The sequence below is a fragment of the Lonchura striata genome, chromosome 30 (genome assembly GCF_050655825.1).
Source record: "Lonchura striata isolate lonStrDom1 chromosome 30, ASM5065582v1, whole genome shotgun sequence".
Lineage (NCBI taxonomy): Eukaryota > Metazoa > Chordata > Aves > Passeriformes > Estrildidae > Lonchura > Lonchura striata.
Genome location: NC_140732.1, coordinates 3,410,736 through 3,436,597, shown reverse-complemented (window position 1 = coordinate 3,436,597; position 25,862 = coordinate 3,410,736). Strand labels below are relative to the sequence as shown.

General features: G+C 46.3%; 1 protein-coding gene across 1 annotated transcript; it reads right to left on the bottom strand.

Moving 5' to 3' along the window:
• Positions 1-9,533: 9,533 nt before the first annotated feature.
• Positions 9,534-24,104, bottom strand: LOC146764957 (TOG array regulator of axonemal microtubules protein 2-like). Its single transcript, XM_085563116.1, has 11 exons — positions 23,950-24,104; positions 22,190-22,295; positions 21,394-21,629; positions 19,982-20,134; positions 18,707-18,824; positions 17,660-17,763; positions 16,052-16,256; positions 13,935-14,151; positions 12,794-12,880; positions 10,344-10,571; positions 9,534-9,685 (listed from the first exon to the last, which is right to left on the bottom strand). The coding sequence occupies exons 1-11, from the start codon at positions 24,102-24,104 to the stop codon at positions 9,534-9,536; spliced, it is 1,761 nt and encodes a 586-aa protein (XP_085419242.1).
• Between the last annotated feature and the right edge of the window lie 1,758 nt (positions 24,105-25,862).

Below are 25,862 nucleotides of genomic sequence, written 5' to 3'. Positions count from 1 at the left end.
GCATATTGGAGTCAATTGTTCAATTCTAGCTTTAGCCCATGAAGTCCCATCCTGCTTGTTTTTCTCTCTTCAACCCACGTTGTTTGTGCCCTTGGGCCTGAGATTTGGATGATTTGTCCTTGGTCCCCAGCTAGAGAAGGAATTGTTTTGTCTCTCTGCTCTGTACAGAGGGCTCACCATCCCCTAATACGAAGCCCAGACCCACACACTAAAGCAGCCCGGAATGTGAAAAATAGAAAAGTTAAAACCCGAGGCATCATTGGGATGCTTCACAATGTTTTTATGCAGTGAATCTTCCTAAAAACTAACGTAACTCAGGGCACCCATTGCCTTCATGGACATCCATGCTGTGGCTGGGCTCAGTGAAGAGTCCCTGAAAGCAGAACCAACTGGGTTCCTCTCACTGAACACTGCTCTTCCCATCACCAGGATAACTCCCACTTGTGAGAGTCTGAAGGACTTCTCAGCCCCAGTGTGGTGCTGCAAGGCTGACTTAGGAGGCTTTGTCCTGCTGCAGAGATTTCTTGGCTTTTGCTAATAAATCTTTATTCTAGTGCACCAATAGAAATACTTGGCACTATATGGCACTTCCCACATGGAGATTCCAAGGCAACTTAATGTACTGCTTAGCCCAGACAAGAGAGTCACCACTCAGATGGGAAACCTGAAGCTTTTGTCACTCAGCTGTCCTCCCAAAGTGCCTGGAAATGAATGGCAGCATCAAAGTAGCCTTAGAGCAGATTTAGGGCTCCAGCTGTGAACTCCCTGCTAACAGCAGGTAAGGCCCCAGCTGGGCAGGTGCTCTCTGCAGTACCATTGTTACCTTCCATTACCACAAGTGATGCCTTAGCATTTCTGCTTTTATATTTTCCATCTATTTCTAACCCTGCAGTTCTTTAGTGTAGAACTCTAAACTCCACACACAGTGTGAGCTGCTGCTTTCCCATTTTGGGCAGACACAGCAATTCCTCTCCAGGCCTGGCAGTCAAGGACACCTCACTGCCGCAGGCCCCCAGAGATGGAAACAAAAGTGAGCTGGGGGGAGCAAACTTGGGGTAAATGACTTCATTACCTGAAGCTGGAATTGGAAGCTGAACCCTCAATATGCAAATGGCCCAAACTTCTAAAAGTGTGAAAACCTGTGAGCCGTGGTCCATTTTTGGGTGCAGCCCCGCGGGGGCTTCATCTGCCCTAAATGTACCTGAAGGCCGTTCAATAAATATAAATGCTTTTTTATTGCCTTAATTTTGTCTGGCTTCTGTTTTCAGGTAGCCCAAAAAGGTGTCTTAGATGCCAAAAAGGCATCAGAGGTACCAAAGATACTGCATTCTGGCAAGTCAGAAAGTCAGATTTAATTTGTTTCCAGCTGTGATTTTAACTGGCAGCTTCTGCAAATGAAGGAGCAGTGAGAGCAGCTCATCAGCACATGGATCAGTGTCTCTGTGCATGCACTTGCCAGGAGCCCAGCAGCCTTCTTGTCTTTACAAGCAGTGTTTTCTTTGACCAGACATTCACTGTCCCCTTTGAGCTGACAGTGGTTGAGGCCCAATGCTACTTGAAGGGAAAATAAATGGAAATATATGACCCTTAATTAAAATAACATTTTAAAAAGGAAAGTAGACTTTCAGTGATTCATAGCAAGAATTGAGAGAGGGAAGAAGAGAGGTCACCCTGAGAAATTTAAGGAGACTTAAGCAGGATTTGATTTGTACAAAAGGATCTGCAGTGCACCTTGAGGCTACAGAACTATCAATCATGTTGTTTCAGGGCTCATTTATCACCGCAGTTTCCCCCAGGATTTGGCAAAGGAGGTAGAAGTCTTCCAGCTGTTTCGTGCAGCAAAGTGTCATTGATAAGTGCAAGTCTGCAAAGTAAACAATAAAATATCAATTATAAGTGAGACAGTTGCAAGGAAGCTGCCTAGAATCAGGTTTCCTCTGGCTTGCAGTGCTGTCTAGATAGTGTCTTCTTGCTCACTGGTGACACAGATTCCTGCATACTGGGAGATTCCTGCATATTGGAGATTCCTGTGTATTTGGAGCAGTTCTCCCGGGTGAAAATAGGTGACCCAGGCTTCACAGTAACTTACTCTCAGTAGCAGGTGCGCAGGAGTGAGCAAGGCCAGGGGAAGGTGCAGCAATTTTGACATGGTGGAACATTGGATCTGGGACACGTCCTGTGCCGGTCGGATTTTTTGGAGGCGGCAGCCCACTCAGGGCCCTGTACAGGCCCCTGACCAAGAACGCCGGCCCTTTTCCCTGGAAAACAAAGCTCGCAACCCCAGGTTCCTGGTGTCAGGTTGCCAGGTGAGCTTGGGACTGTCAGGGCAGAGCAAGTTCGAGGTGGTGGCAGGTTGGGGGGCCTGGGACACATCCTGCGCTGTTTGGATTTTTTGGAGTTGGCTGCCCACTTAGGGCCACAGGCCCCTGAACACAAACAGCGGCCATTTGCTCTGTGAAACAAAGATCGCCACCCCAGGTTGCTGATTTCAGTTTGCAGGGAGCACTTGGGACTGTCAGGGCAGTAGACATTTGAGTTGGTGGCAGGCTTGGTCTGGGAGACATCCTGAGCCGTTCCAAATTTTAGGCGGCGGCCACCCACTCAGGGCCACAGGCCCCTGATGCAGAATCCGCAGCGCACACAAATGAGAACTGGGATTTCAGGGGGTGGCAGGATAAACTAAATCCATCTGCTCGCTTCCCTTTCCTGCCATGTCCACGCTGATGCAATTCAAAGAATTGCTCCTGCTCAGGAAGCTCTCAGATGATAGGAGCAAAAGCCACGTGTTTCTGAGGTGCTAGCTGCCAGTGTCTCAGATTTTCCTTCCCAGTTCTAAATGGTTTTGACTATTTTTTCCATTTCAACACTTTCTGTGCATCCCTGTGAGTTAATAGGCCCTCACAACCCTCTCCCTCAAAGCCTTGAGATACTGCCATAGCAGAACTGGTTCATGCTCTTTTCTCCTGGTGATTTTATAATCTTATGCAGACTCTGAAAGCAGGGGTGCCCAAGGCGCGGTGCAGGATCGGCCCTGCTCAGGGCATCGCGGTCCCCCGCAGCACAACGGCGCCCTTGTGCCCCTGGAGCCGGCACTTTTGGCTGTACAGCATCTTTCGGGTCCATTGTCCCCCAAACCTGTCAATGGTGGTCCCATTGTAATACCAAGTAGCAGAGAGCAGCACAAATGACACAAAGAAACTATGGCAAAAGAATAAGAGGAGATGCCCAGCGAGGAAAGGATGTGGTGACACACTGGCACATCAAATGAGCTGCACTCCCATAACCTCTTGGCTAGCAGGTCCTGGTCTCACATTCTCCATTTGTTTATTTATGTTTAATTTATTTTGGTTTTTTAAATCATCAAAATAAAATATATCCATGTTATAAATTTACGCCACAATGGATCATAATCCAATTAGAATTTTATTAATTACAGCAAGTAGGATATGAGCAAAAACAGCGCTGGACGGCCGGGGAGTCTCTGCTCCCTCTCTGCCATCCCGATTCGTCTAAACAGTTTTCTTTTTATTCCGTTCTTTCCATGAAGTCCTGACAGGCTCCTTTGTTTGCAGTTTCTTTCTGTTTAAGTAAGCCGTAAGTGTGGTTATCTTTATCTTGTATCTTCAGTCCCCAGGTGTTGTTTGTGATTTTTCTTTATCTTGCAAATGTTGTGTCCGCAGGCTATTTGCGTATCCTCATTTCCTAACCAATACCTTAGTCTGTAAGCAGTATGTATTTTCTCACACTCCGTTTCCTATCCTCCGTCTGTGGTTTCTCACGAGTCCGTTTCCTAACCTTTATATATATATCTTAATAAACAATACCTCAGTCTGTAGTTTTCCACAAATTTCCCCATTTTCTTGTTTTATCCCATTATTGTTTATTAGACACTGCTTTCACTTTCGGCATTGCAAATAAACCTTTTTCTACAATCCCAACATTTATCATAGCACTCACAAGGTAATACTTCACAATTACAATAGGCGTAGCCCCTACGTCGCACAACACATTCACAACAATCTTCATCCTCATCAATAGATGCACTTTTATATTTTGCCCCCGACTTTGTAGTTAAAATAAGTAGTTTAGCTATGTTAAATAGTTGTTTAACATCGTGTAAAATACAGCGTAATATACAAGGCATAAATATAAGTCCCAGCATCAATATAATCAGTGGTCTTGCTAAGGCAGACAACAAAGTGGTTAGCCAAGGTGAAACATTAAACCAATTTTCATACCATGACCTGCCCGCCTCATGATCTTTTTTGCGTTGATTTAACCTTTTCCGGAGTTCAGACATAGTATCCTGGACTACTCCTGTATACATTCATTAGGAGTCTTGCTTGCTTTTATATATTTATCAGGAGCCTTTACTGACTAGCCCGAGGCTATTGTTTCACATCCCTAATAACTACAATAATAATGTCTGGGATAATTACAGTAAGACGGTCCAGAGGCCGGGCATATATAAAATGGAGGTCCTTTTTCACAATGTATTGGTACTAAATTACAAAGTTTTACTATGAATTCAGGTGGACCTGGGTTGCTAAAAGTGGCTATTGTTCTCGTTCCTTCCCAAGATATTAATTCCCATTTAAATGGTTCATGAGAATTTCCCCTTTCTGCTTGGGTTATTGTCAATATCAAGACTAACGGTATACCAGGAAAAAGGGTGTCTGTCCATTTTGCCAATTTAAGTATATTTTTACCAATCCTGGGGAAGTTCGGCCGTTGCTGCCTCTGCGTCCCATTGTTCTGGTTCTTTTCTCCACGGTTTGTTCCTCTTCTGCCTCGCCCGTCGACTCGGTTGTGTCGAGTCACGGGGGGTATCATCTTCTCGGCAGCAAGGGAATTCTTCAGGAGAACAGCTGTTTCGGGATTTCTGCCTCTTTATATAGGCTTCCCACTTTGCATCTTGAACTAATGGGGCAAAGCAAGACACAGTTAGTACTTCCCCTCTACACTTTATAGCCAAGATTTCAACCACAAAGGGGGACTGGTTTGTTGGAATGGTAATAATTATATTGAAGGTATCCACCTTCACAGTGTGTCCACCATTTATCCTGGCATACCTTGTACCTAAAACAAGCAAATGGATAACAATTATAGTTTATATCATTACTACAAATTCATATATTTAGAGTACATATATATTATTTACATCAGCATACCTTCTATATTCACTATGGTGTGGCTACATATGTTTAGCAATTTCCTTCAACACACTTTGTACGCTTCTATATATAATAGATAAAAAAAAGAAGTAATTATAGCATATATAAACAGCAATACACACTTTATACCAAAAGGTAATGCAGCAAAAAAATCAAATAACGTCTTTATCATTATGTTATCTTTTCAGGGTTATCTCGGTGTCACCTGGGGTATTGATTACTTTCCAGTGAGGTCTCGTTACTGGGCCTTTAAGGCGGCTGGCATGAGTCCATCCACGCTCAGCAGTCCGGACGGCTGTTTCTGTTGTCAACAAAACAAGATAAGGTCCCTCCCAATTGGGCTTTAGGGTTTCTTCCTTCCACACTTTAATCAATATCCAATTCCCAGGTTTAACGTTGTGTATTTTTAGGTCCAATGGGGGACGTTGCACCATCAGTCCATGTTCCCAAAGCTGGTTATGATGTTTTGCTAATTGTGAAACATATTCATTAATCACACGGTCTCTATCATTAATCACACGGTCTCTAATTAAAACATTTGTTTGTGGGCTTTCAATTCTGTAGGACATTCCGTACACCATTTCAAATGCTGATATTCCTACATCTGCTTGGGGTCTGGTTCTGAGAATTAATAGTGCCATGGGTAGGCATTTAATCCATGATAATTTGGTTTCTATAATTAATTTAGTCAAAATAGTTTTAATTTCTCCATTCATCTTTTCAACTTTTCCTGAACTTTGTGGATGCCATGGTGTATGGTATTCCCACTTTATACTTAAGCTTTCTGTCAATTTTTTTGTCTTAAATTTTTCTTTTTTCCTACTTAACGATGGCATATCTGGACAATTGTTTACTTTCTACTATTTGTGATGACCCATCTATGAATAATACTTCTCTACATTGTAGTTCTTCTAAGTCTGACCTAATGCGTGTTTGTTGTTCGATTGTTTGAAAACAATTGTGTAATGGTTCATTACTTTTTCCTGAGTACAAAAATTCAGCGGGGTTAACTGCTCCAGTAGTTTTTAAAGATAATTTAGGGGATTCTATAAGTATTCCCTCATACTTTAATAATCGGCTATCTGTAAGCCATTTTTCTGCTTTTTGTTGTAACACTCCCCTGATGTTATGAGGCGCATATAAGACAACTTCTCTATTAAAAGTAATGCGATTTGTTTCCTCAAGCAATAGGGCAGCAGCAACAATGATCTGTAAACAACTCGGCCAACCCCTGCTCACAGGATCTAACAGCTTTGATAAGTATGCCACCGGTTTCTTTTGTCCGGCCCATTCCTGAGTTAATACTCCGAATGCCGTTCCTTCATGTATGTTAACAAATAAATGGAATGGCCGTTTTAAATCCGGGAGACTTAAAACCGGTGCTTGACTTAGCTCCCTTTTGAGATTAGCAAACTGCTCTTGATCCTGAAGAGTCCACTAGGGTATTTTGTCTTTAAGCAGTTGTTCATATAGGAATTTAACTTTAAAGCTGTAGTTCTCTATCCATTGCCTACAATACCCAAATAGCCCTAATGCCTGCCGAATTTGCCTCTTAGTGACAGGCATAGGTAATTCCAGAATTCCTTTAATACGCTCTGGATCTAGTATCTTCTGGCCGTTAAACAGATAATGTCCCAGATATTTTACTTTTTCCTCTGCAAATTGTAACTTTTCCTGTGATACCCGTAGTCCCTTTTGTGCAAGAAAGTTTAGGAGTCGAATGGTTTCTTTTCTTACATTCTCCCTATTATTCCCCGCTATGAGCAGATCATCTACATATTGTAACAGCACATTCCCCGTTTGTACTTGATATTCTGTTAAGAGCTCTTCTAGGGCCTGTCCAAACAGATTAGGGGACTCAGTGAACCCTTGGGGGAGCACGGTCCATCTTAATTGCTGTCTCCGGCCGGTCTCTATGTCTTCCCATTCAAAGGCAAAATAATTACGGCCTTCTTCTGCCAATGGACAGACCCAAAAAGCATCCTTTAAATCAATCACACTATACCAGGAGTTATGGGGTCCTAGTTTGCTTAGCAATGTGTATGGGTTTGCTACCACAGGGAACCGAGTAATAGTTCTTTTGTTTATTTCCCTTAGATCATGTACGAGCCGATATTTCCCATTAGGTTTCTTTACAGGCAAAATGGGGGTGTTCAAGGGTGACATACAGGGCTCTAAGATTCCTTGTGCCAATAATCGATCAATTTCTGGCTTCAATCCTCTTCGTCCTTCTAAGGATATGGGATATTGCCTTACCTTCACAGGTATGTGGGGTTCGGAAATTTGGATTTTAATCAGTGGCATTTCCAGTCTACTAATTGTGTCCGGAGAGTACCAGACATTTGGGTTAATTTGTTTTTGATCATCCACGGTCAAAGGATAAGCAGACACTGCCAACTCTTGATTTTTCACTTTAATTTCTAATTGTAATTCAATAATTAAATCTCGTCCTAACAGGTTAAACTCTGCTTCAGGGACGAGCAAGAGTTCACCCATTCCAAATTTATTTTCAGTTTCGAATACCACATTTTTGATTTTACTTACTTTAAAGGGTTCCCCTTTTGCCCCAATTACTTGTACTTTTTCAGGGGAAACCTTACATCCCTCAGGTATCTGTTTAATAGTTGATTTCTCAGCCCCAGTGTCTACTAAAAGGTGAACTCTTGTTTATGGGGACCTATTTTTAATTTTATCAAGGGCTTATAATGACTCCAGTCCCCTAAGATATAGAGCCCCTGACTCCCCTATTCTATTTTCAATGTTCCCTCATCCCTGATTCTTCCTCTGCAATTCCTCTTTATATGTCCCTTCTTTTCACAGTAAAAACAACACCTTTGTTCTCTCCTTCGGGTTAAGGAGTTTTTTATTATTTACCCAGAGGTTTAACTGCTGTCTCACCCAATCTTTTTCTGACCCATAGACTGGCCAAAATACATTTTTTTGAAATCTTCTTCCCTCCCCATATCTTAGTACAATATTCTATCATTTTTTGCTTATCTTTCCCTAGGGTTCCAGGGAAATATCTCCAATTATCTAAGATATATGCCAGAGGGGTATTCTTAGGTACAGTGGGTACCCTTCCCATGGGAGTTGAAGGCTTGCTGCCCTTCGCCCCCATCTTCTGGAATATCTCCACACACACACACACTCGCTCCTCTTGTTCCTGGCCCAGTCCCTCGCGGGAGATGGAAAATGCAGTACTTAAGAGTCCACACTTGCTTGGCTCAGTATATCGAACCTCTCATTCATTATATTCCAGGAAACCCAATCCCGCCCGAACGGAAAACCCATGAACAATTTCGCCGCGAACAATTTCGCTCTGTGAATAATTTCACTACTTACGCGTCCTGCGTCTTAGTCCGGACTCCTATGCACAGAATTTTTATGGGATTTTACCGGTCTCTCCTTTGCTCATTATCCTAGACTTTAGGTTCATCGGTAAGGTGGGGTAAGCTGTTGGTCGCGGGGCCGCGAAATGTCGTGGGGCGCCTCCCCGGAGGACGAAAGCCCACCGTTCCTTATCCGAGTCATGGCACCAGAAATTGTTATAAATTTACGCCACAACGGATCATAATCCAATTAGAATTTTATTAATTACTGCAAGTAGGATATGAGCAAAAACAGCGCTGGACGGCCGGAGAGGCTCTGCTCCCTCTCTGCTGTCCCGATTCGTCTAAACAGTCTTCTTTTTATTCCGTTCTTTCCATGAAGTCCTGACAGGCTCCTTTGTTTGCAGTTTCCTTCTGTTTACGTAAGCCGTAATTGTGGTTATCTTTATCTTGTATCGTCAGTCCCCAGGTGTTAAGTGTTTGTGATTTTTCTTTATCTTGCAAATGTTGTGTCCGCAGGCTATTTGTGTATCCTCGTTTCATAACCAATACCTTAGTCTGTAAGCAGTCTGTATTTTCTCACACTCCGTTTCCTATCCTCCGTCTGTGGTTTCTCACGAGTCCGTTTCCTAACCTTTATATATATATCTTAATAAACAATACCTCAGTCTGTGGTTTTCCACATCCAGTTAAAAAGATGTCATCAAAATTCAAAGATAAAGTCAAAACACATTATTCAAAACTATGAGAACATATGTACATCTCTAACTATACTAAAAGAAATCTATAAAAGTCTATAAAAATCTATAAAATTCTATAAATTTCAATAAAATTCTATATAGTTCTAAAAATGCTATGAATCCTATTCTTGAAACATTCTGCGGACGTTGGGAAGCTTCTTCCTGAGCCTGGAGGAAACAAATCTCTTCCGGACTGCAGGCAAGGACTTTATGGAAGAACATAAGTACATCTCTAACTATACCAGAAGAATTCTATAAAATTCTATATAGTTCTAAAAATGCTATAAAGCCTAGTCTTGAGACATTTGTTGGATGGTGGGTAGCTTCTTCCTGAGCTTGGAGGAAAGAGAGCTCTTCTGGACTGCAGGCAAGGACTTGGTGGTAAAGGGGACATAGAAGGTGTCCAGAGAAAACTTCTTGGTATCCCTACGACCAGTCAGATCTGCAAAGTGGAGAGACCAAGGGTAACAGAGGCCACAGTGCAAACCTAAAGCATATAAAGCTCCAGATTTCATGGGACAGACTCCTTGGAATCTTCTAAGGAGCTGCAGGGAAGCATGCTGCTGCTGGCAGCCCCTTGAAGCAGGCCCGGGGAAAACCCTGACCCGCTTCCACAGGGCTGCCAGAGGAACAGCCTGGCCTCTGGGCTGCCCTGGGACAGCAGGGAGCCCAGAGCCCTGTGCTTTCCAGGAATGGCTCAGCTGCACATGCAGCCTCCTGCTCCTCTCCCTGCCCCACAGCTGAGCACTTGCAGAGCACAGCTGATTGCAGGGGCACATGCAGGGCACAGCTGTTCCCTGGCAATGTGCACAGGCTCTCTGGGCTGCCACAAGAGCCTTCCTCCCACCAGAGAGCGGCCCAGCTCCCCCCTCACCTTTTTGTGAGGCTGAGCCATGCTCAGTCTTCACATTGTCCTCATTGTTTGGAGTTGCTTCAGGGCTCCCATTTCATGACGATGAAGGGCGATGGAGAGAGCGGGGGTAGATGCACACCCTTCCTTAGTGTTTTGTCATTTTTGGCAGACGTAAATAAAGTCACATCCGGAGGTGTCCAAGTCAGAACTTTGTCATCTTTCCGGAGAACATGAGACCTTCACCAGCCCAAAATGTCAGAGAGGTTTTCCTGCACGCGTGGAGGCTTGCTGGCTGCACACTTCTTCAGCTTGGTGCCCATCACCTCGTAGAGGGCCAAGGCAAGCCTGGTGGCCACCGTGCGGACGCTGGCGCTTCGGACAGGCAGCGCCTTGTTCTCCAGGAAGGACCAGAGCACGGGCAGGGCGTAGCGCTCGACGACTTCAGGGCTCCTGGCATAAACCCACTCCACAAGCACTGCCGGGAGAGAGGCACAGCTTCTTACCCACCAGCCTCCATGCAAACAAGGGTCTACCTCTGCCTTTGCTTCTTGGAAGCCTTTCTGGCTAACATCAGCAAAATAGCACACAGAGCCCCATGATCCAGAAACGGGCAAAGCCGCTGATCATCCTTGAAACTGAACCACCAATACCTCAGGACTAATTTCTCCAAACAGAGCCTTGTCCCTGTGGCAGACTTTGTACTTTTACTAAATTATTTCACAATTTGTTTCTGCATGAACAATGAATGAAATATCAAATTGCCTTTTATTTCCATTTAGAAGTTGTCTAAACCCACACTGAAGATTTGGAAATGCACTGTAAGGAGGCAGTTGAGTGATTTCTAATAAAGGGGGTGATTCCATTTTGTAACTTCCATGTAAAGTGCCAGAAGTCTTATCTGACTCCCCTTTGCTCAGTGGCACACAGCAAAGGGCAGTATTAGAACACACTTCAAAGCCCCAGCCCACCAGAGATGGCAGCTGCTTGACAGCTGCCTTAGAAACATCGGTGACTAGCCGGTGTCTTTGGCAGAATGCTTTTGTGCCTTTCAACACGGAGCTGTTTCAAACCTCAGCATGTCTTAGGGAATTACCCAGACCCCACTGCCATGGAATTTGAGCATCTTCATGTTTTAATGGCAGTTCCCCTCCAAATGTTAGTGGCATTTTTTCTTACAATGTGCACTGAAATAGGGGCATAGAGAAAGAAAAATGCTACACAGGGGACTGAAATGTAATCAGAAGGCAAGTGTTTTCTCACATTGTCTCTGAAATCTGCTCTCTGCTCATTTTCTGGACTGAACTATATCAAAAACAGACAAAAATTTGCTAACAACAGGCTCCTTGCATGGCAGATTTGACTGAGGGGTTAAAACCTGAAATGCTAGGGAGACCAGTCTTATTTTCTGATCAGACAAAAAGTTATCTAGTAGCTACTTATTATTCTGTGGTGGAAGAGACTTCATTTTCTCTATGCTGTTAATCCACCAGCAGTCATCAACACTGAAACAGCTCCTGAAAGTACCCAAAACCAATCCTGCTAAGCAGGAAACGGGTAATGGTCCACATTTCAAAATGAGACTTCATTTGAGTTGAAATGCAAATAAAGTCATTGGTCACGACAGAACTTCAGAAAGAGCTATCTGTTCCCACTAAACCTGAGTGAGGACATTTGCACTTTCTAAAGTAGTCCTCATTTTTGTTCATTCCTTTATTTGAAAAAGAGATCAAAATAACTGCAAAACTATATTCCCTGTTCCTGGGGATCTACTTGATTCAAATGCTCTTTGATGGTGGTTTGAAAGAGCCTTTGACATTCCCAATCGCTGAACATGCCCTGTTCAGATTCATAAGGAAGACACAAAGACTATGAAACCTTCTATTTAAAGATGCTGGCATAATTAGCAGTGCCATTAGCCCCAGTTAAAGCAAGGCTATCAGTCGTCTTCTCTACTGTATGTTGAGATTGTCATTTTTCCAATCCTTGGCTACTGCTGACACAGCAAGCTCCTCTGAGGAATCAATTCTCAGCTGCATTTGTAGCATTGTGGACAGTGCTGACACAGGAAGAGGCTGTTTGCACAGCCTGAAATGCTCAGTGCAGTGCCATTTTCACAGCACAGGCAGGCAGCCTCAGCACTCTGCTTCTGCCCCTCTGCCCCCAAAGGCTGCCTTGCACTAAATCCATGCAAGGATAAGTGTGATAGACTCTAACAGAGTATCTGATAGAGTGAGATACACTCTGTGTGGTGAGTTTTGACCTAAGCTGTGACCCCAAGGCTCCGCATGCTTCAGCCTCAAAACTTTCCAAGAGCAAAACAAGAATTCTGTGAGAACAAAACAAACTGATCCCCTGAAACAGCATTTTTCACCATTTTTCCTAAAGGCTCACAGATGTCCCTGAGGCTCCAAGAGAGGAGCCAGCTGGGCTATTTTTAGCCCCTTCCTATCCTGGAGGTGGGTTCTGAGATGTCCCCGTGAGAGCTCAGCCCCCAGGCCCAGCGCCGCCCCCATCTCAGATGCTGCACAGCTCTGCAGCAGCCAGGGAAACCTGCCAGAGACACCTGCCCTGGGTATTGGGCAGGAGGGACAAGCTCAGCACCTCCTGCTGTGGCGGAGCTACTCTACTGTCCATTCCCAGGCATTCCCTGTAAATAATCCCCTAGAGGACCTCTTGGCTTAGAAGGGGAGGCCATACCTGTGATACACTCCGTGACAGCCAGCAGAGCTTCGCCATTCAGTTGGCTCCATTGGTTGCTGAGCTCTTTCATCAGTGATACTTTATCTACAAGTGAAACACACGTTTCTGCTTACTCTTCTGAGGTCATAGCAGAAAGGACAGTGGGGAGGGAAAGGGCAGGGGCAATCCCATTTTATAAAAGAAAGTCATATTCTGCTGATTTTTGAATCCTTTTCTTCTTTCCTGCCAGCCTACTTGGCAGGGTTAAAAGTTCCAAAAGAAAAGCTCTCCTTTCACATTTGAAAATCCAAAGTTGTCTTCTGTACCAGGAGCTAAGTTAACACATTTCACATCAGGCACCTCAAGAGTTCAGTTTCATGTAAGCACTGAAAAGGTTTTGCATCCCACAGTAAAAAGGAAGAACTCCATCCTTGGGACACAGAAAGGCACTGAGTCAGGCAGTTCATGAATTCACAGAGCAGCTGAGGTGGAGAAGGTGGAAACACCCCTTGAAGACCTGCCTCCTCACCACTCAATTTTTCAGGCATTTTCAGAGCTGACAACAATCTGTGTGGCAAAGGAATTTAGAGCAGCCCTTGTCTATGTAGGTGTTTGCTAGAGCCACCTTGCCCCATGCAAAACAACATGTGGAACAAGGCATGATTGACAGCTGGATTTAGACCAGTTTGTTCGAAGGAAATGAACTTGGTGAATCCTAAGTTCCCCTTTGAAAAAAGAAGACAAAGAAGAAAGGTGGAAAATAGGCAGCTAATGCCTATCATGTAGAGCCTTCCAGGTGGCTGCTCTGCAGAAGCTCTGATGGGCTGGTGTCCCTTCATGCCAACAGCAAAGCTGTTCATTTGGGAAGTCAGATGGGGCCCAAGCAAACTTTGCCTCTGAATTGTAGCAAAGCTGTAGTCCAGGACTTTGTCTTCAGATCAGCAGCACAGAGCCAAGGGCTCCTGGGACTTTTGGGAATTGCTGATCACATTCAAGCCTGTTGGAGGACTGGTTCCTAAGGACTGCACCTCCAAAGCTTCTGTGGGTGTCTGCGAGAGCCTTCCACAGACAACAGCAGCTGTCAAGGCACTCAGCGTTCTCTTGTGTCGCAGAGACAGAGACGCAGTTGAGGAGAGTCCATGCTGGGGCTCAGCCTCACCTAAATGAGCAATGGATCCTTCCAGCGCTCTCACAGCTGCGGCATGAATCCCGGGATCCTTTGAGTTTAGATTCTTTGTTATTCCTTCCACCAAACGGATGATCACGGGGCTCAGGGCATCTTCCAGGAGGCCTATGATTTCTGCCAGCACGTCCAGCGCCTTCTGCCTCACTCTCTTATGCGTGTCACATAGTCTCAGGTCAAAATAATCAAAAATCTGTGAAGAGAACAAATAACATGAGAACTTGATTAAAATGACCTTGTTTGAAGAGGGGGTGTGGAAATGAGCACTCAGCAATGTCAAAGGTGAAAGTGATCCTTTCTGTCAGGTCAGCCCTTGCATGCACAATTGCAATGTTTTCCTGTGGGCCTCTCGCTGGAATGGTTCTGCAACCTCATGCTGGTTGAAAGATTTTCATCTGTTTTAAAGAGGTTTAGTTGGGGACAGGAGAGTTCCTATGATGTTTCTCCCCAGCTATAAATCATTCAATCAATTCCCTTTATTAACTGATAAGACTACCTTTGCTTTACAAGAGTGGAAGCTGATATTTACAATGCCCGGGTTTCTATACAGTTGCCTCAAGTACTGAGGGCAATTATGATTCTGCCAAAACTATGGCTGGAGGAGATCTAGGTTTTATTTTGTTTGTCTCAGAACCTGTGTCTGGAGATGGGCAGGGCTCTGATCAACTCTTCCAGGACTCAGACCATTTCTCTAACTAACAGGTAGACTTCTAAAATGCAATGTGCTGTACAGCTCTCATTAGAGCAGGCTCAGTCCCTTGAAAGCCCATTATCAGGCACCAGTTTCTGGAAGAAGGGGAAAAAGCATCTACTGGGAGGAGAAAGGATAGCTCTGTCCTTAACTGTTTTCCTCCTTTTCCAAAGAGAAAAAAAAAAAGCCCCCCTGTGGGAACTCAAAATGTCTCTCAGACATTTTTAGAGGTTCCAGGCCTTGGTCAGAAGCATTCTAGACCCTGGCAGACAGCTGAAAAACAACTGTGATTTTGAGTTTGAGCCATGGAATGAATTACCAACTTTGGAGGTGGAACAAGCAATCACAAAAGGTTAGATAGTATAGTATAAGTAGTCACAAAGTAGAGGGGAAATTTTTTAGTATTGTACAGGGGGGTTTTAGCACATGTACAGGGGGGTTTTCACTTTGTACATGGGGGTCAGAAGTTCTAAGATGGAGGAAAGTGGGCTGAACCCATCCTTCTTCCTTCTTCTTCCTTACCTCCATGTTTTTGGTGATGTTGGCACTCATAGATTGGTTTAGAGTAGAAAAACACTTAGCAACGTAGGTAGTAGGTATTGGGGAATAATTGTAAACATGTTATACGTAATATATCTTATAAAAGATAGCAGCAACCCTGGGCGGAGAGAGAGACGAAGAAGACAGCAGATAGAGAGGATGCCAGGGTGTGTGTGTGCCTCTACCCAGGCCACTGATCAAATAGCTGCAGTCCAAGAACATAATCTGTTAGATAACTAGCAATAAACTGCCTTGAGACCGAACAGCTAAGCCTGCGGAGTTTTTCTTTGGAAGCACGGGTTGGAGGAGGAATTTCACCACCACATGTGGCCCCAAAACAAGGCTGGGGTTCCCACACCCCCCAAGAAGGGTGAGCACCATCTTTACCTAGAGGAATAGGGACAAGGATGGAAATGAGTAGCCAGAGCTGTGCCTGTGCCAGACAAGATGGAGTTTCCAGAAGTATCCTTTAAAAACATTTAGTTGAAACCAACCCAGCCTGAAACATCTCTTCCCCACTCAAACCCATTTTTTGTCCAGAGAATAAGTGCCATTATTGCTTTCAATGGCTGGATTCCCTTCACATAACCCAACTGGCAGTAGGAGACAGCAGCAGTTAAACCAGCAGGAAATTCTGTCATCATCTGATCAACAGCATCAATATAGAAAGCTGCCAGACAAATACAGCTGGACTGAAAAAACTTGTCCTGAAGCCTGGACCTGAATTCAATTTCTCTGGGTAAGAGGGACCAGCCTGTCCCGAAGAGCCAGGATGTCCTGCCAAGACACACTGAATTAACTTTACTTCCCCAGGCCTGGGAAAGGAGCTGATGGAATGGAACAATGAAGATACCCTACATACTTGGACAATGTTAGTGGAGATGAGCTGGGGTTTGGTTTTGGACAGGTCTAGGAGGAGTGCCACTCCTTCCATCCGTGTCTGAAACTCCTTGGCTTCCAGGAGAAGGTAAAGCTTCTGGAGCGGCTTCATCTCTTCCACAGCTGGAGGTAACGTGACCTGGGCTTTTGCACGGTGTAGGAGGCGTCCATCAGAGGTAGACTCCACCCTGGAAAATAAAACCAAATTAGGACCTGTTGGTAATAATAGCTTCAGTTAATTGTGACCAAAACATCTTGAGGAGCTTTCCTAGTGATGTCATTTCAAGCTAGAATATCATGAGGCTCTGAAGAACAACGTGAGCCTCACGCCAGTCATTACAGGAGACAATCTGCAAGTAACATTCTCACACTGCTCACTCAGAAACACCAAGGATGAGCTGCATCTGATCTATCTTCAGATGACTTCCAAGGCGAACTGCTCACATTGCTTTGTGGGGAAAGATAGACGCTACTTCCAAGTTTAAATGCCTCCTCATATGGGAGGTGTGTGTCTTATAATAAGGAAACACATCATTCTGGAGAAGTGTCTCTACACCAGGCATGACAATCTGGAAAAGTAGCTCAGATGCATTTGAACAGATGAACAGGGGCGTATCTGAAGGGTCCAGAAAAGCAGTAACAGAGATAAAAACAGAAGCCAGACATGCCAGAACTACGCTCACATTTTGTTTGCTTCCCTAGAGACCAGATCCACAGCTTAACAAACCCACTGGGAACAATTCTCCTGGATCAACCTGTCTCTTCCATGAGCATGGGCAGATGCAAGCCATGCTACTGAGACATGTGGTCACTTTCCTGCCACCGCTGAGCGGGACAGCTCTAAATAAATCCCCTCTGTTATCAGAGGAGAACAGGCACAAGCAGCTCTGCCACTAGCATGAAGAGACAGCAAGAACCAAATTCCTGTCTTAAACGCTGATTGCAGCACAGGGGGAAATAAACCAAACATGCTGTCCATCAAGTAAACTATATGAAGGACAGGAATATCAAGACAAAAAGTCCACATTGAGGCACCTGTTGGCCAAAGTTGCTCAGGAATTCCCTTACTACTACTACTGCTACTACTACTCAAACGTCATACTGTTTGAGGGTAAAAAAGCCATGAATCAGCCAGGCCAAACCACATGGATGAGAACTGTATCTTTGGGGAATGGCATCTTGTTTCAAGACTGGGACTTCTCATTAAAACACCCATCTACAAAAAGACAAAAGACTACACTGGGATTTAAAAAGAACACCCTGGTTGCATTTCCTTGTCCCAAGTCAGGCAGCAGAAACCTGGCCCTCTTCGAGCCTCCACAACACTGCCCTTGCCACTGCACTGGATGGTCTGAGCTGTTACCAATGGGTGTCTTTTGTTGCCCAGTTTTTGTGGAAGCCTTCCAGAGAAGTTGTGTTCAGCATAATGCAGAAGTGGACAATTTTTATCCTAGAGCATTTGTAGGGAAAGGAAAGAATCTCTGGCACTGGTCATCTCCAGCAGAAAGATTTTCCTGAGGAAGAGGCATGTAAAGCACATGTCATGTGCTTTGTCACATCTAACAAAAGTGCTCCCATCTGACAAAAGTACCGATTGCTAGAAGGCGATGTGGCCTGGGGCTTCTTTGAGCCGTCGCTCCTCTTCTTCACCAGGTTCTTCACAGATGGGCGTTCAGCCTTCTGGTTTTCCATCCCCTACAAAGACATCAAGAAACTCCATGAATCTTTAGAATTCAAAATAGGGAATTCCTGGATTAAAACACAAGTTAGAACCAGGACCACTGCTACCAAGGCTTAAGGAAACATTTCCTAACTTACAGAAATAAATGGAGCAGAGATTCAGTGATGCCAACTCTTTGTTTACAATAGCCCAAGGCAGGTTATGGGTGCTGTCATACGGCAGTGAGCAGCAGTCTAAAATCCTAAATTCATTATTCTTGAGCATAAATGGGAATAATGCAAACTGGTAGGCAATGAGTGTTCTCAATGGAAGCAGCAGATTTGGACTCCTTGGGGGTTGGCCCACTATTTGGTTCAACACTTACTCTCCCTGCTCCTGCACAAAGTCACACTCCCTTCTATAATGTAGATAAAAAGAAGAAAATCCCCCCCAAACAAACAAACTATTTTCCACTGGATGCTGATGGATTCACCAAGCCTCTTCCAGCTCCACAAGGCTTGACAGCAGGGAAGATATTCCCAAAAGACCAACAGTAATTATAGCAATTAGGTTTGACTTGGACATCTTTTGTATATTTGGAAATGTCCTTGGCACCACTACTTCTGGTGTCTTTTGCAAAGACACTGTTATCCTCAGAAGCACTATTCTCACTTAACTGCTTGACTGGGGGCAGAGTAGGGAGAGCCCGTGGGGCCTTGCCCTTGGATGTAAACCCATTTTCTCCTCTTTCCCTTTCCACTTTGTGATATTCAAAGAATTCAAAGCCCCACTTTTTCCCAAATAATATCAGTTCCTCTGTGGTCTGCAGATGAACAGGCTGGGGATTAACAGCTCATTCCAGGAGCAAAATGATGCAGCAGAAGAGGAATGAGGTAAAGACACATCGAGTATGTTTGATCTCATATTAGCAGTGGCAATACTTGCACAAAGGAGACACTGCTTCTGCCAAGCACTTACTTTCTTCTTAATTCTTGCCAGGATATCTTCCAGGTCATGGGTGGAAAGAGATTGTTCCAAAAACTTCTTAAATTTTGGATTATTCAGCAGCATCTTCACCATCTCCTGTCCATAATGCCTAAGGAAGGAAGGAAGACAGGAAATGAAAAGTGAACAAAGGAAGAGTGTTAACAGAAGCAGCTGATACCTTAAACTGATCAGGTGCAATCCTTGCAAGAGAAGGCATTACCTACTCAGCAAAGAGGGACATTTGCTTCACTGGACACTGCACAGTGTTGTCAGCTGAACACAAGGGACAAGAGGAGAATGTGGGGCCACAAAAAAATACCATTTCACTCTGAAACTGTGGGTGTGCTTCTGTGGGATCAAAGGATCCCAGGGAACAGGCAAAACACATCTGCTTTGTTGTCAGAGCCTATTAGCAATGTCCTGCTGCCATTGCACAATAATTTGCCTTTCTTTCACTGGCAGGGAAGCCGGAACAAAACACCTCATGCTTGCTTTGGATTATTCTATACTATATAGAATAATCAGGGGCATGGGCAGATAGTTGCTCTGGTGTCCCTGGCAGCTATTAATGGGAATTTCATCATCAAAGTAAGGGGATTTTGGTGGTTTGGGTTGGTTTTGCCACTAGGAAATGACAGATTTCTTCAAGAAGAAATTTGGAGGTCACTGAGCCACAGATAACAGCATTCTACAAACCTGCAGAAGTAGTTTAGAAAGACTGAATACATAGGCTAAAGACCTCTGAAATATTTCTAGGGAAGTCTTAGGTTAATGTGAAATAGATGTTTAGGATCCTTCAGTGATGAAGCCAACACTTTGCCTTTATCGTGTGCACCTAAGGCCAGTCAAAACTTTTTGACTGGCTAATCAGAGCTCTTTTGATCTCAGTAAAGAATCCTTCAAGTCACAGGAAGTTGGCAATGCTCTTTCTTGGTGGCCAAGCTCAGGTTACCCACTACAGTCATTTCCCCAGGCCATCCAGAGCAGTGGTCACAGCACCAAGGCTGACAGAGATCAAGAAGTGTTTGGACAATACTCTCAGGCACATGGAGTAACTCTTGGGGTGTCCTGCACACAACCAGGAGCTGGACTTGATGACCCCGATGGGTCCTTTCAAACTCAGCATATTCCATGATTCTGTGACCCTTATCCACACTGTGAGGTAACTTAATGTAACCTTTAGTTTCCACTCCTTTGTAGTTTTACCCTTTATAGCCAGACACAAAACCATGTTCCCGTTTTGGGAGGTGAAATGAAGATCATTACCTTGTGTCCTGGTGACAGTCCTGAGCAAGTGTCCCTGCCACGTGTGCCAGTGTCTCAGCCCTGGGTGTGCCTGCCAGCTTCGTGACTCCAATTCTCTGCACCAAGGACAGGAGGAGCTCGGCCGCGCACTTCCGCACCTGGACGTAGCGGCTCCTGGGAAGAAGAGAGCAAACCCTGGGCACAGGGAGAAGGAACAAGAGCAGCACAGGCCTTGGCCAGAGCCTGCTCCCTGTCCTTGCTGGGGGAAGGAGGCCTGGGCTCTCCCTGCAACTTCAGACACCTGTAGAAGGTTCTGTCCTCAGATAAACACAACGTTAGCAGGGAAAACACGCTGTGGGGCGGGAAGTTGCCGATATCCAGCAATGCAGCCTCTGTCTTTTATAAAGATTGGCAAGGGATACATCTGAGTGTTTTGACCCTATTCCAAAGCTGAGGAAAGGGTGGCAGGCATTTTGGCCAGGTTGTCCTGATCTAGAGACTGTCTCTTGGGAACTGTCAGGCCCAGCACCAACACTTAAGGCAGCATTTTCTTCAGCTGTCCCGTTGCACTCAGCCTGTGAAGGTGCCTGTCAAGTGATTCATCATCTCAAGGCTAAGCTGAAATATCAGTTTGAATGGAAAGTAGAGCTCTCAGGCCAGGACAGTCATACAAGCCTCCTTTTGGCAGGAGCTGCACCTGCTGTGCAGGCAGTGCCACACCCAGCACATTCTGCCCCATGTGCTGCACGCCCCAGCAAGTACCCTCCGTATTTCTCACGTTAATTGAATCATGAGGATACGTGGTTTTTCCCAGCACTGCAAAATACCCAACAGCGCTCACAGCGGTAATTGCAAATGTTTTCCCTCTTCCCAAAAAAGCACAAGGCTTTCTCCTTGGCCTTTGCAGGCACTTTCTTTTCCCCAGTGGTCACCAGGTCTAGGAAAAGCTGACAGACTGGGAGAACTCCAGGAAGCAGCAGGAAGCTGAGTCAGAGGAACTTTAGACTGGATATTAGGAAAAGGTTTTTCACCCAGAGGGTGGTTGGGCACTGGAACAGGCTCCCCAGGGCAGTGGTCACAGCATCAAGCCTGACAGAGTCCAAGAAGCATTTGGACAACAATCTCAGGCACTTGGTGTGAGCCTTGGGCCCTTCTGTGCAAGGCCAGGAGCTGGACTCAATGGTCCTGATGGGCCCCTTCCAACTGCCCCTATTCTACAGATCTGTGATTCTGAGAACTAAGAGGCTGCAGCAGGGCAGAAATAGGTGACAAGAGGAAAGAAATGAGGTTGAAAGAGAATCAAGTCCCTGAGTTCACAGAAGACCCAGGATACAGGACCCTTCCCTGCGACCATTCCCATTCTCTCTCTCTCACCCCTTCCCCCACCCACACAGGAGAAGGTGAAGAATATCACTCAAAGAAGAAGAACCTACTTGGCTCCCTTGTCCATGAGAACAGTCATTGCTCGTGCAGGAGTCACCTTCTCTACCATGATGGCCAGGGCCTGACAGGCTGCCTTCTGAACAAACTCTGGGGAGTTCCACACCATGTGGAGAAGGACCGGAGCAACCTCATCCACCTCGGAATCCATGTCCTTCCTCAAGAGTGCAAACAGCTCTCCCAGAGTGACGATTGCAGAGCAAGACAGCTTTGACCGCAGGCTGGTCACCTGGGGAAGTCATGAGGGGAAACATAAGAATCACCTTGAAAAGAAAACCAGTTGCCTTAGACAAAACTCCCGGGAAATCACAACACCTCCCACTGTGTCCAGAGGAGCAAAAAAGCACAGTAAGAGCAGAAGAGCCCAAGCACAGAAAGGTACCTCCTCTGGCACCAATTTCTGCCCTCAGACCTGCTTACTACAGGCCTAAAAAATATATTTCACTAAAGTGTGCTACTTGACCCTTCTGTAATAGCAACTGCTTTGATTTTAGGGCCTTTTGTTTGAAAAAGAAGCAATTAACGCAAGGGCTGCTTTCAAACCATAAAGGCACAAGTCATAAAGATAAAAGACTCAGGTGCTCCTGTTCAAAAAAGCAACAGCTGTAGTTGAAGCACTCAGACAGGAAACACAAAACACAGGCTCAGGTCTACAGACTAATTTGCAGTGTTGAATTACAGCTTGGGCAGAGAAGGCACACCCTGAGCACACATGGAGATGAGCGAGCACACAGCTACTCTACACACTGTGTATGAAGTGTGGGGGACAATTCAGAACAATGTTCTCACCTCGCTGGTAACTGCCAAGCAAATCTCACGAAGTCGACAAAGCAGGACTTCTGAATGGGACTCAGCCAGCTGTTTGATGATGCAGAGTCCCTTCTCCTTCATCTCCCTGAAAGGCAAGTACCAAAAAGATGGATTTTTCTCTAGCCAAGAGCTAGGCAGCACCCTCTGAAATGACCAGGCTGGCAGCTCAGTCAAACCATGGGAGGTGCTTTTCATAGCGTAGTTAATGAAATCATAGACTCAGGATGCTGTGGCTGTCAAAAGCATACAAAACTCCAAGAGGCAAACAGGGGGGTGTCAGAGTCTTCATTTGTGGCCTTTCTGAAAACCTCTGGCACACCAAGTCTCTCTGTCACTACTTCCTAGAAGTTGTGAGGCCAGGCCATGCTGCTGTTTCTTGTCACGTCCCTGTACCTGTCCCTGAGACACAGTCCCATGGGGCTGTTCCTGGGACATTTTCCTTCTTTGTCAGCCCCAGCAGGCAGTTCAGCAGGGAGAGTCTGCGCTGCCACTCTGGAGCCAAGTTTCCACTCTATAGTCTCGGCCTGTGTGTCACCTACTCCACTGCACTGCACACTTTCCCCCAAAAAGCATCAGAGTGTCCCAGAACGGTTCCACCCCTGGGCAAGAACTGTTGAAACCCTGGCTTTTCCCAAAACACTCCTACCTAAAACAACCCCCACAACAGCAACATGTTATTTAAGAGGTGCAAACAACTCTATCTCTCAGCACTTGCTTTGCGCAGGCTCTCAGGTACAGGAAGGTCTGAGGGCTGCAGCACAGGGCTGGTGACCGATCCCACGGGCACCCCTGGGTGTCCTCCAGACCCCCACACCTGCAGGAGCTCTCTGCACCTCACAGGGCACCAAAGAGAAAGGGGAAGAGGAAGCAGAAGAGAAAAGGCAAAGCAAAGGCGACTGCACAAGGAGGCAGATTTTTCATGCTTATCCCAGTGGGAATGGAGGCCTTATCCCCCTGTGTGAATGAAGCATCCAGCAGAGAGTGGATGCTAACCCAGACATCACAAAGAGAACCAGTATCACCTGGCATTTGTAGAGTTATCACCTCTGGGCCTCCTTCTGTCTGTGTAAAATGTTGGGACACATTGTGAGTATTGACAAAACATCTCAGGCCCATATGAAGCAGTGAGAAGGAAAAGTTGAATTCCAAAAATGCAAGGCTCCTAGAGGATTTTCTTTCTTTTTCCTTCTCTTCTGCCATGAGCTCTTCAGAAGTAATGACAGACTGAGGGACTTGAAAGCACAACTCAGTCGGTTTCTCAGAAAGAGGAACTCCCTGAAGCTGCTTCTGGGACTGCCATGCAGGAGGTCACAGGGAGACCCTGTCACCTGCCATTGCTGGCAGCAGTGGGAGCAGAGAGGAATCTTACTCAGTCCCACTGGCCTAGTGGCCCAAGGCACCCAAACCTGCACTCCAAACTGCTGCCATCCTGCTTCTCCCTTCAGCCAGCAAATCATGTCGTTCCAGGGCCTTCTCTCTCCCCTCAAGATTTCCTTTGCAGCCCCGTGGAGCAGCAGGCAAAGCGAGGAAGCAGCACGGACCTGCTGCAGCTGGAGCACTGCTGCAGAGCAAGGCTGAGAAAAGGCTGCTCTCAAATCTTGATCCTCTCAGTGCTCTGCAGTGGTTTCACCAGTGCCCTTCGGCCCTCTGGGCTCTCGGGGCTCAGAGGCAGCAGCAAGACTCACTTCTAACCAACCTTAATGCTAAGAGGGACGCAGCGTGAACGGGGCCTTTCTTACCAGTCGTCGCTGCCGAGCGAGGACAGTGCCTCCTGCAAGGACTGCTGTGGGTCTGCAGAGGCCGTGTCCTTCTGCCCAGTCCCACGGCGCGGCTGCTCTCGGCGCTGGGCACCAGCGGCCGTCTGCGAGGTCACTGTAAGGACAGGGTCGGCCATGGGCGCTGCAGCCCCGGGCAGGGCACCCCGCCATGGAGCGGCCTGCAGCCCATCTCCCAGCCAGGGCTCCCTGGGCACACACGGGCACTGGGGCAGAGGCTTCCCTGCTGCCTGGCGCCTTGGGCTCCTTGCTTTCCCCCAGCCTCCCCGGCTGGGCACAGCTCCAGGCTGAACCTGACCATGGCCCCGCAGCGCCAGCTCCCCAGTGCCACAGGGGCCACAGCCAGCGGCAGGTTCCTGCGGCCGCAGAGCTCCCGCTCCCTGCCAGACAGGGCCGGCAGCAGGGCTGGCCAGCCAGGAGGGAGCCCCTCAGGTGCCTCTCTTGTCTCAGCGCCCTGATTTCCCCCAGCCCTGGGGATGGGGCACTCTGCAACTCCCTGAGGAGAAACCTGCAGCTGCCTGGCCACAGCACCGAGCCAAGGCTGAACAGCCCAGCCCTGCTGGGCCCGGCTCAATCCCCACGGAGCAGCTGCCAGGGAACAGCCACACCTGACCCTTCCCACCTGACAGTGCCTCTGCCTCCACTGACCTCAAATATCCTAGACAGCAGCCAGCTGAGTGTACATACATTTAGCCTGCTATTGGGAAGGGAGTAATTTATGGATTTGCTTCTTTCCAAGCATCATGAACCTTTACTCTTTCAGAGGTACACACTTGCTGTATTTCAAAGATGCTGAGGTGAAATTTATTTGTCACCAAATGGATGTGTTTGCATACTGTGCACTGCCTAAGCTTTCTCTTGCAATTTCCAGTCTAGATGGTTGATAAAAAAGCCTTCCAAATGCAAACTGGGGAAAAAAGAATGCGAACACCGATGCAAATTGTTGGCAGACGCACTCTCTTGATAAAAAGCTGCATGCAGAGCCGGACAGCAGCACAGGCAGAGGGCCCAGATGGTGAGTGCACAACTGATCCTGGTGGTTCTCGTAGGTGCACGGTGAACACACCCTGGCAGGCTGCCCTGCAGCTCATGCCTGCAGTCACAGCAGCCTCCTGGCACCAGTTATCCAGATGGGCAAAAGGCAGAGCTTAGGCCTTTACCCCGATTTCATTCAGCTCAACTTTCCAATGGATTTCTAGAACCAACTGCTACAGTACTACCAAGCTGGAGTAACTCCAAAGTAGATTTGATGTTCAATCTCAGGACAGGCTATGGACCCGAGGTGCCAGCTGTTCTGCCTGAGGCAGGAGGCAGTTTGTGCTCCTTGTGCAAGGAAAAACCCGTGCAGGGAAAAAGCTGCCAGGGAGCAGGCTTACCTGTGGAGTTGCGTGGGAAGCTGCCATCCCCATGGATGGTGGACGTACTGGGCAGTAAGGGCACGTTGTCCTTCACAACCTGCTTCTTCAAGTCGCTACCAGGCTGTTTTCTCTGCCCACTAGCAGCTGTGCCATCGACAGGTGGTAGCCTAAAGCCTGCAGGGACCAAAGAGGAGCTTGTAAGTGGAGGGTGCTGGGCAGGGTGACAGTCGAAAGTCCAAGGAAACTCGCTGGAGGTGGGTAACATCTCTGTTATCCCAAAGAACTTCAAGTATAACAATGGCACACTAACATGGGACAGTGATCACAGAATCACAGAATATTAGAAGAGTTTGGGTTGGAAGGCACCTTTAAGCACCATCTAGACCAACTCCTATGTACAGGGACATCTTCATCTAGATCAGAGCCCCATGTAAAGTGGCCTTGAACACCTTCAAGGATGAACCAACAACAGCTTCTCTGGGCAAACCCTTCCAGCTTTTCATCCCCTTTAATTTAAAA

What these genes read in the sequence shown, in the direction of transcription:
- LOC146764957 (XM_085563116.1), bottom strand. Translation starts at nt 24,104, where the DNA reads ATGGCCGACCCTGTCCTTACAGTGACCTCGCAGACGGCCGCTGGTGCC. An exon ending in GCTTGGCAGTTACCAGCGAG is followed by an intron (nt 21,630 to 22,189) that starts GTGAGAACATTG and finishes TGACTTCCCCAG; the next exon opens with GTGACCAGCCTGCGGTCAAA. An exon ending in TCTCCACTAACATTGTCCAA is followed by an intron (nt 14,152 to 16,051) that starts GTATGTAGGGTA and finishes TTCTCTTCACAG; the next exon opens with ATTTTTGATTATTTTGACCT.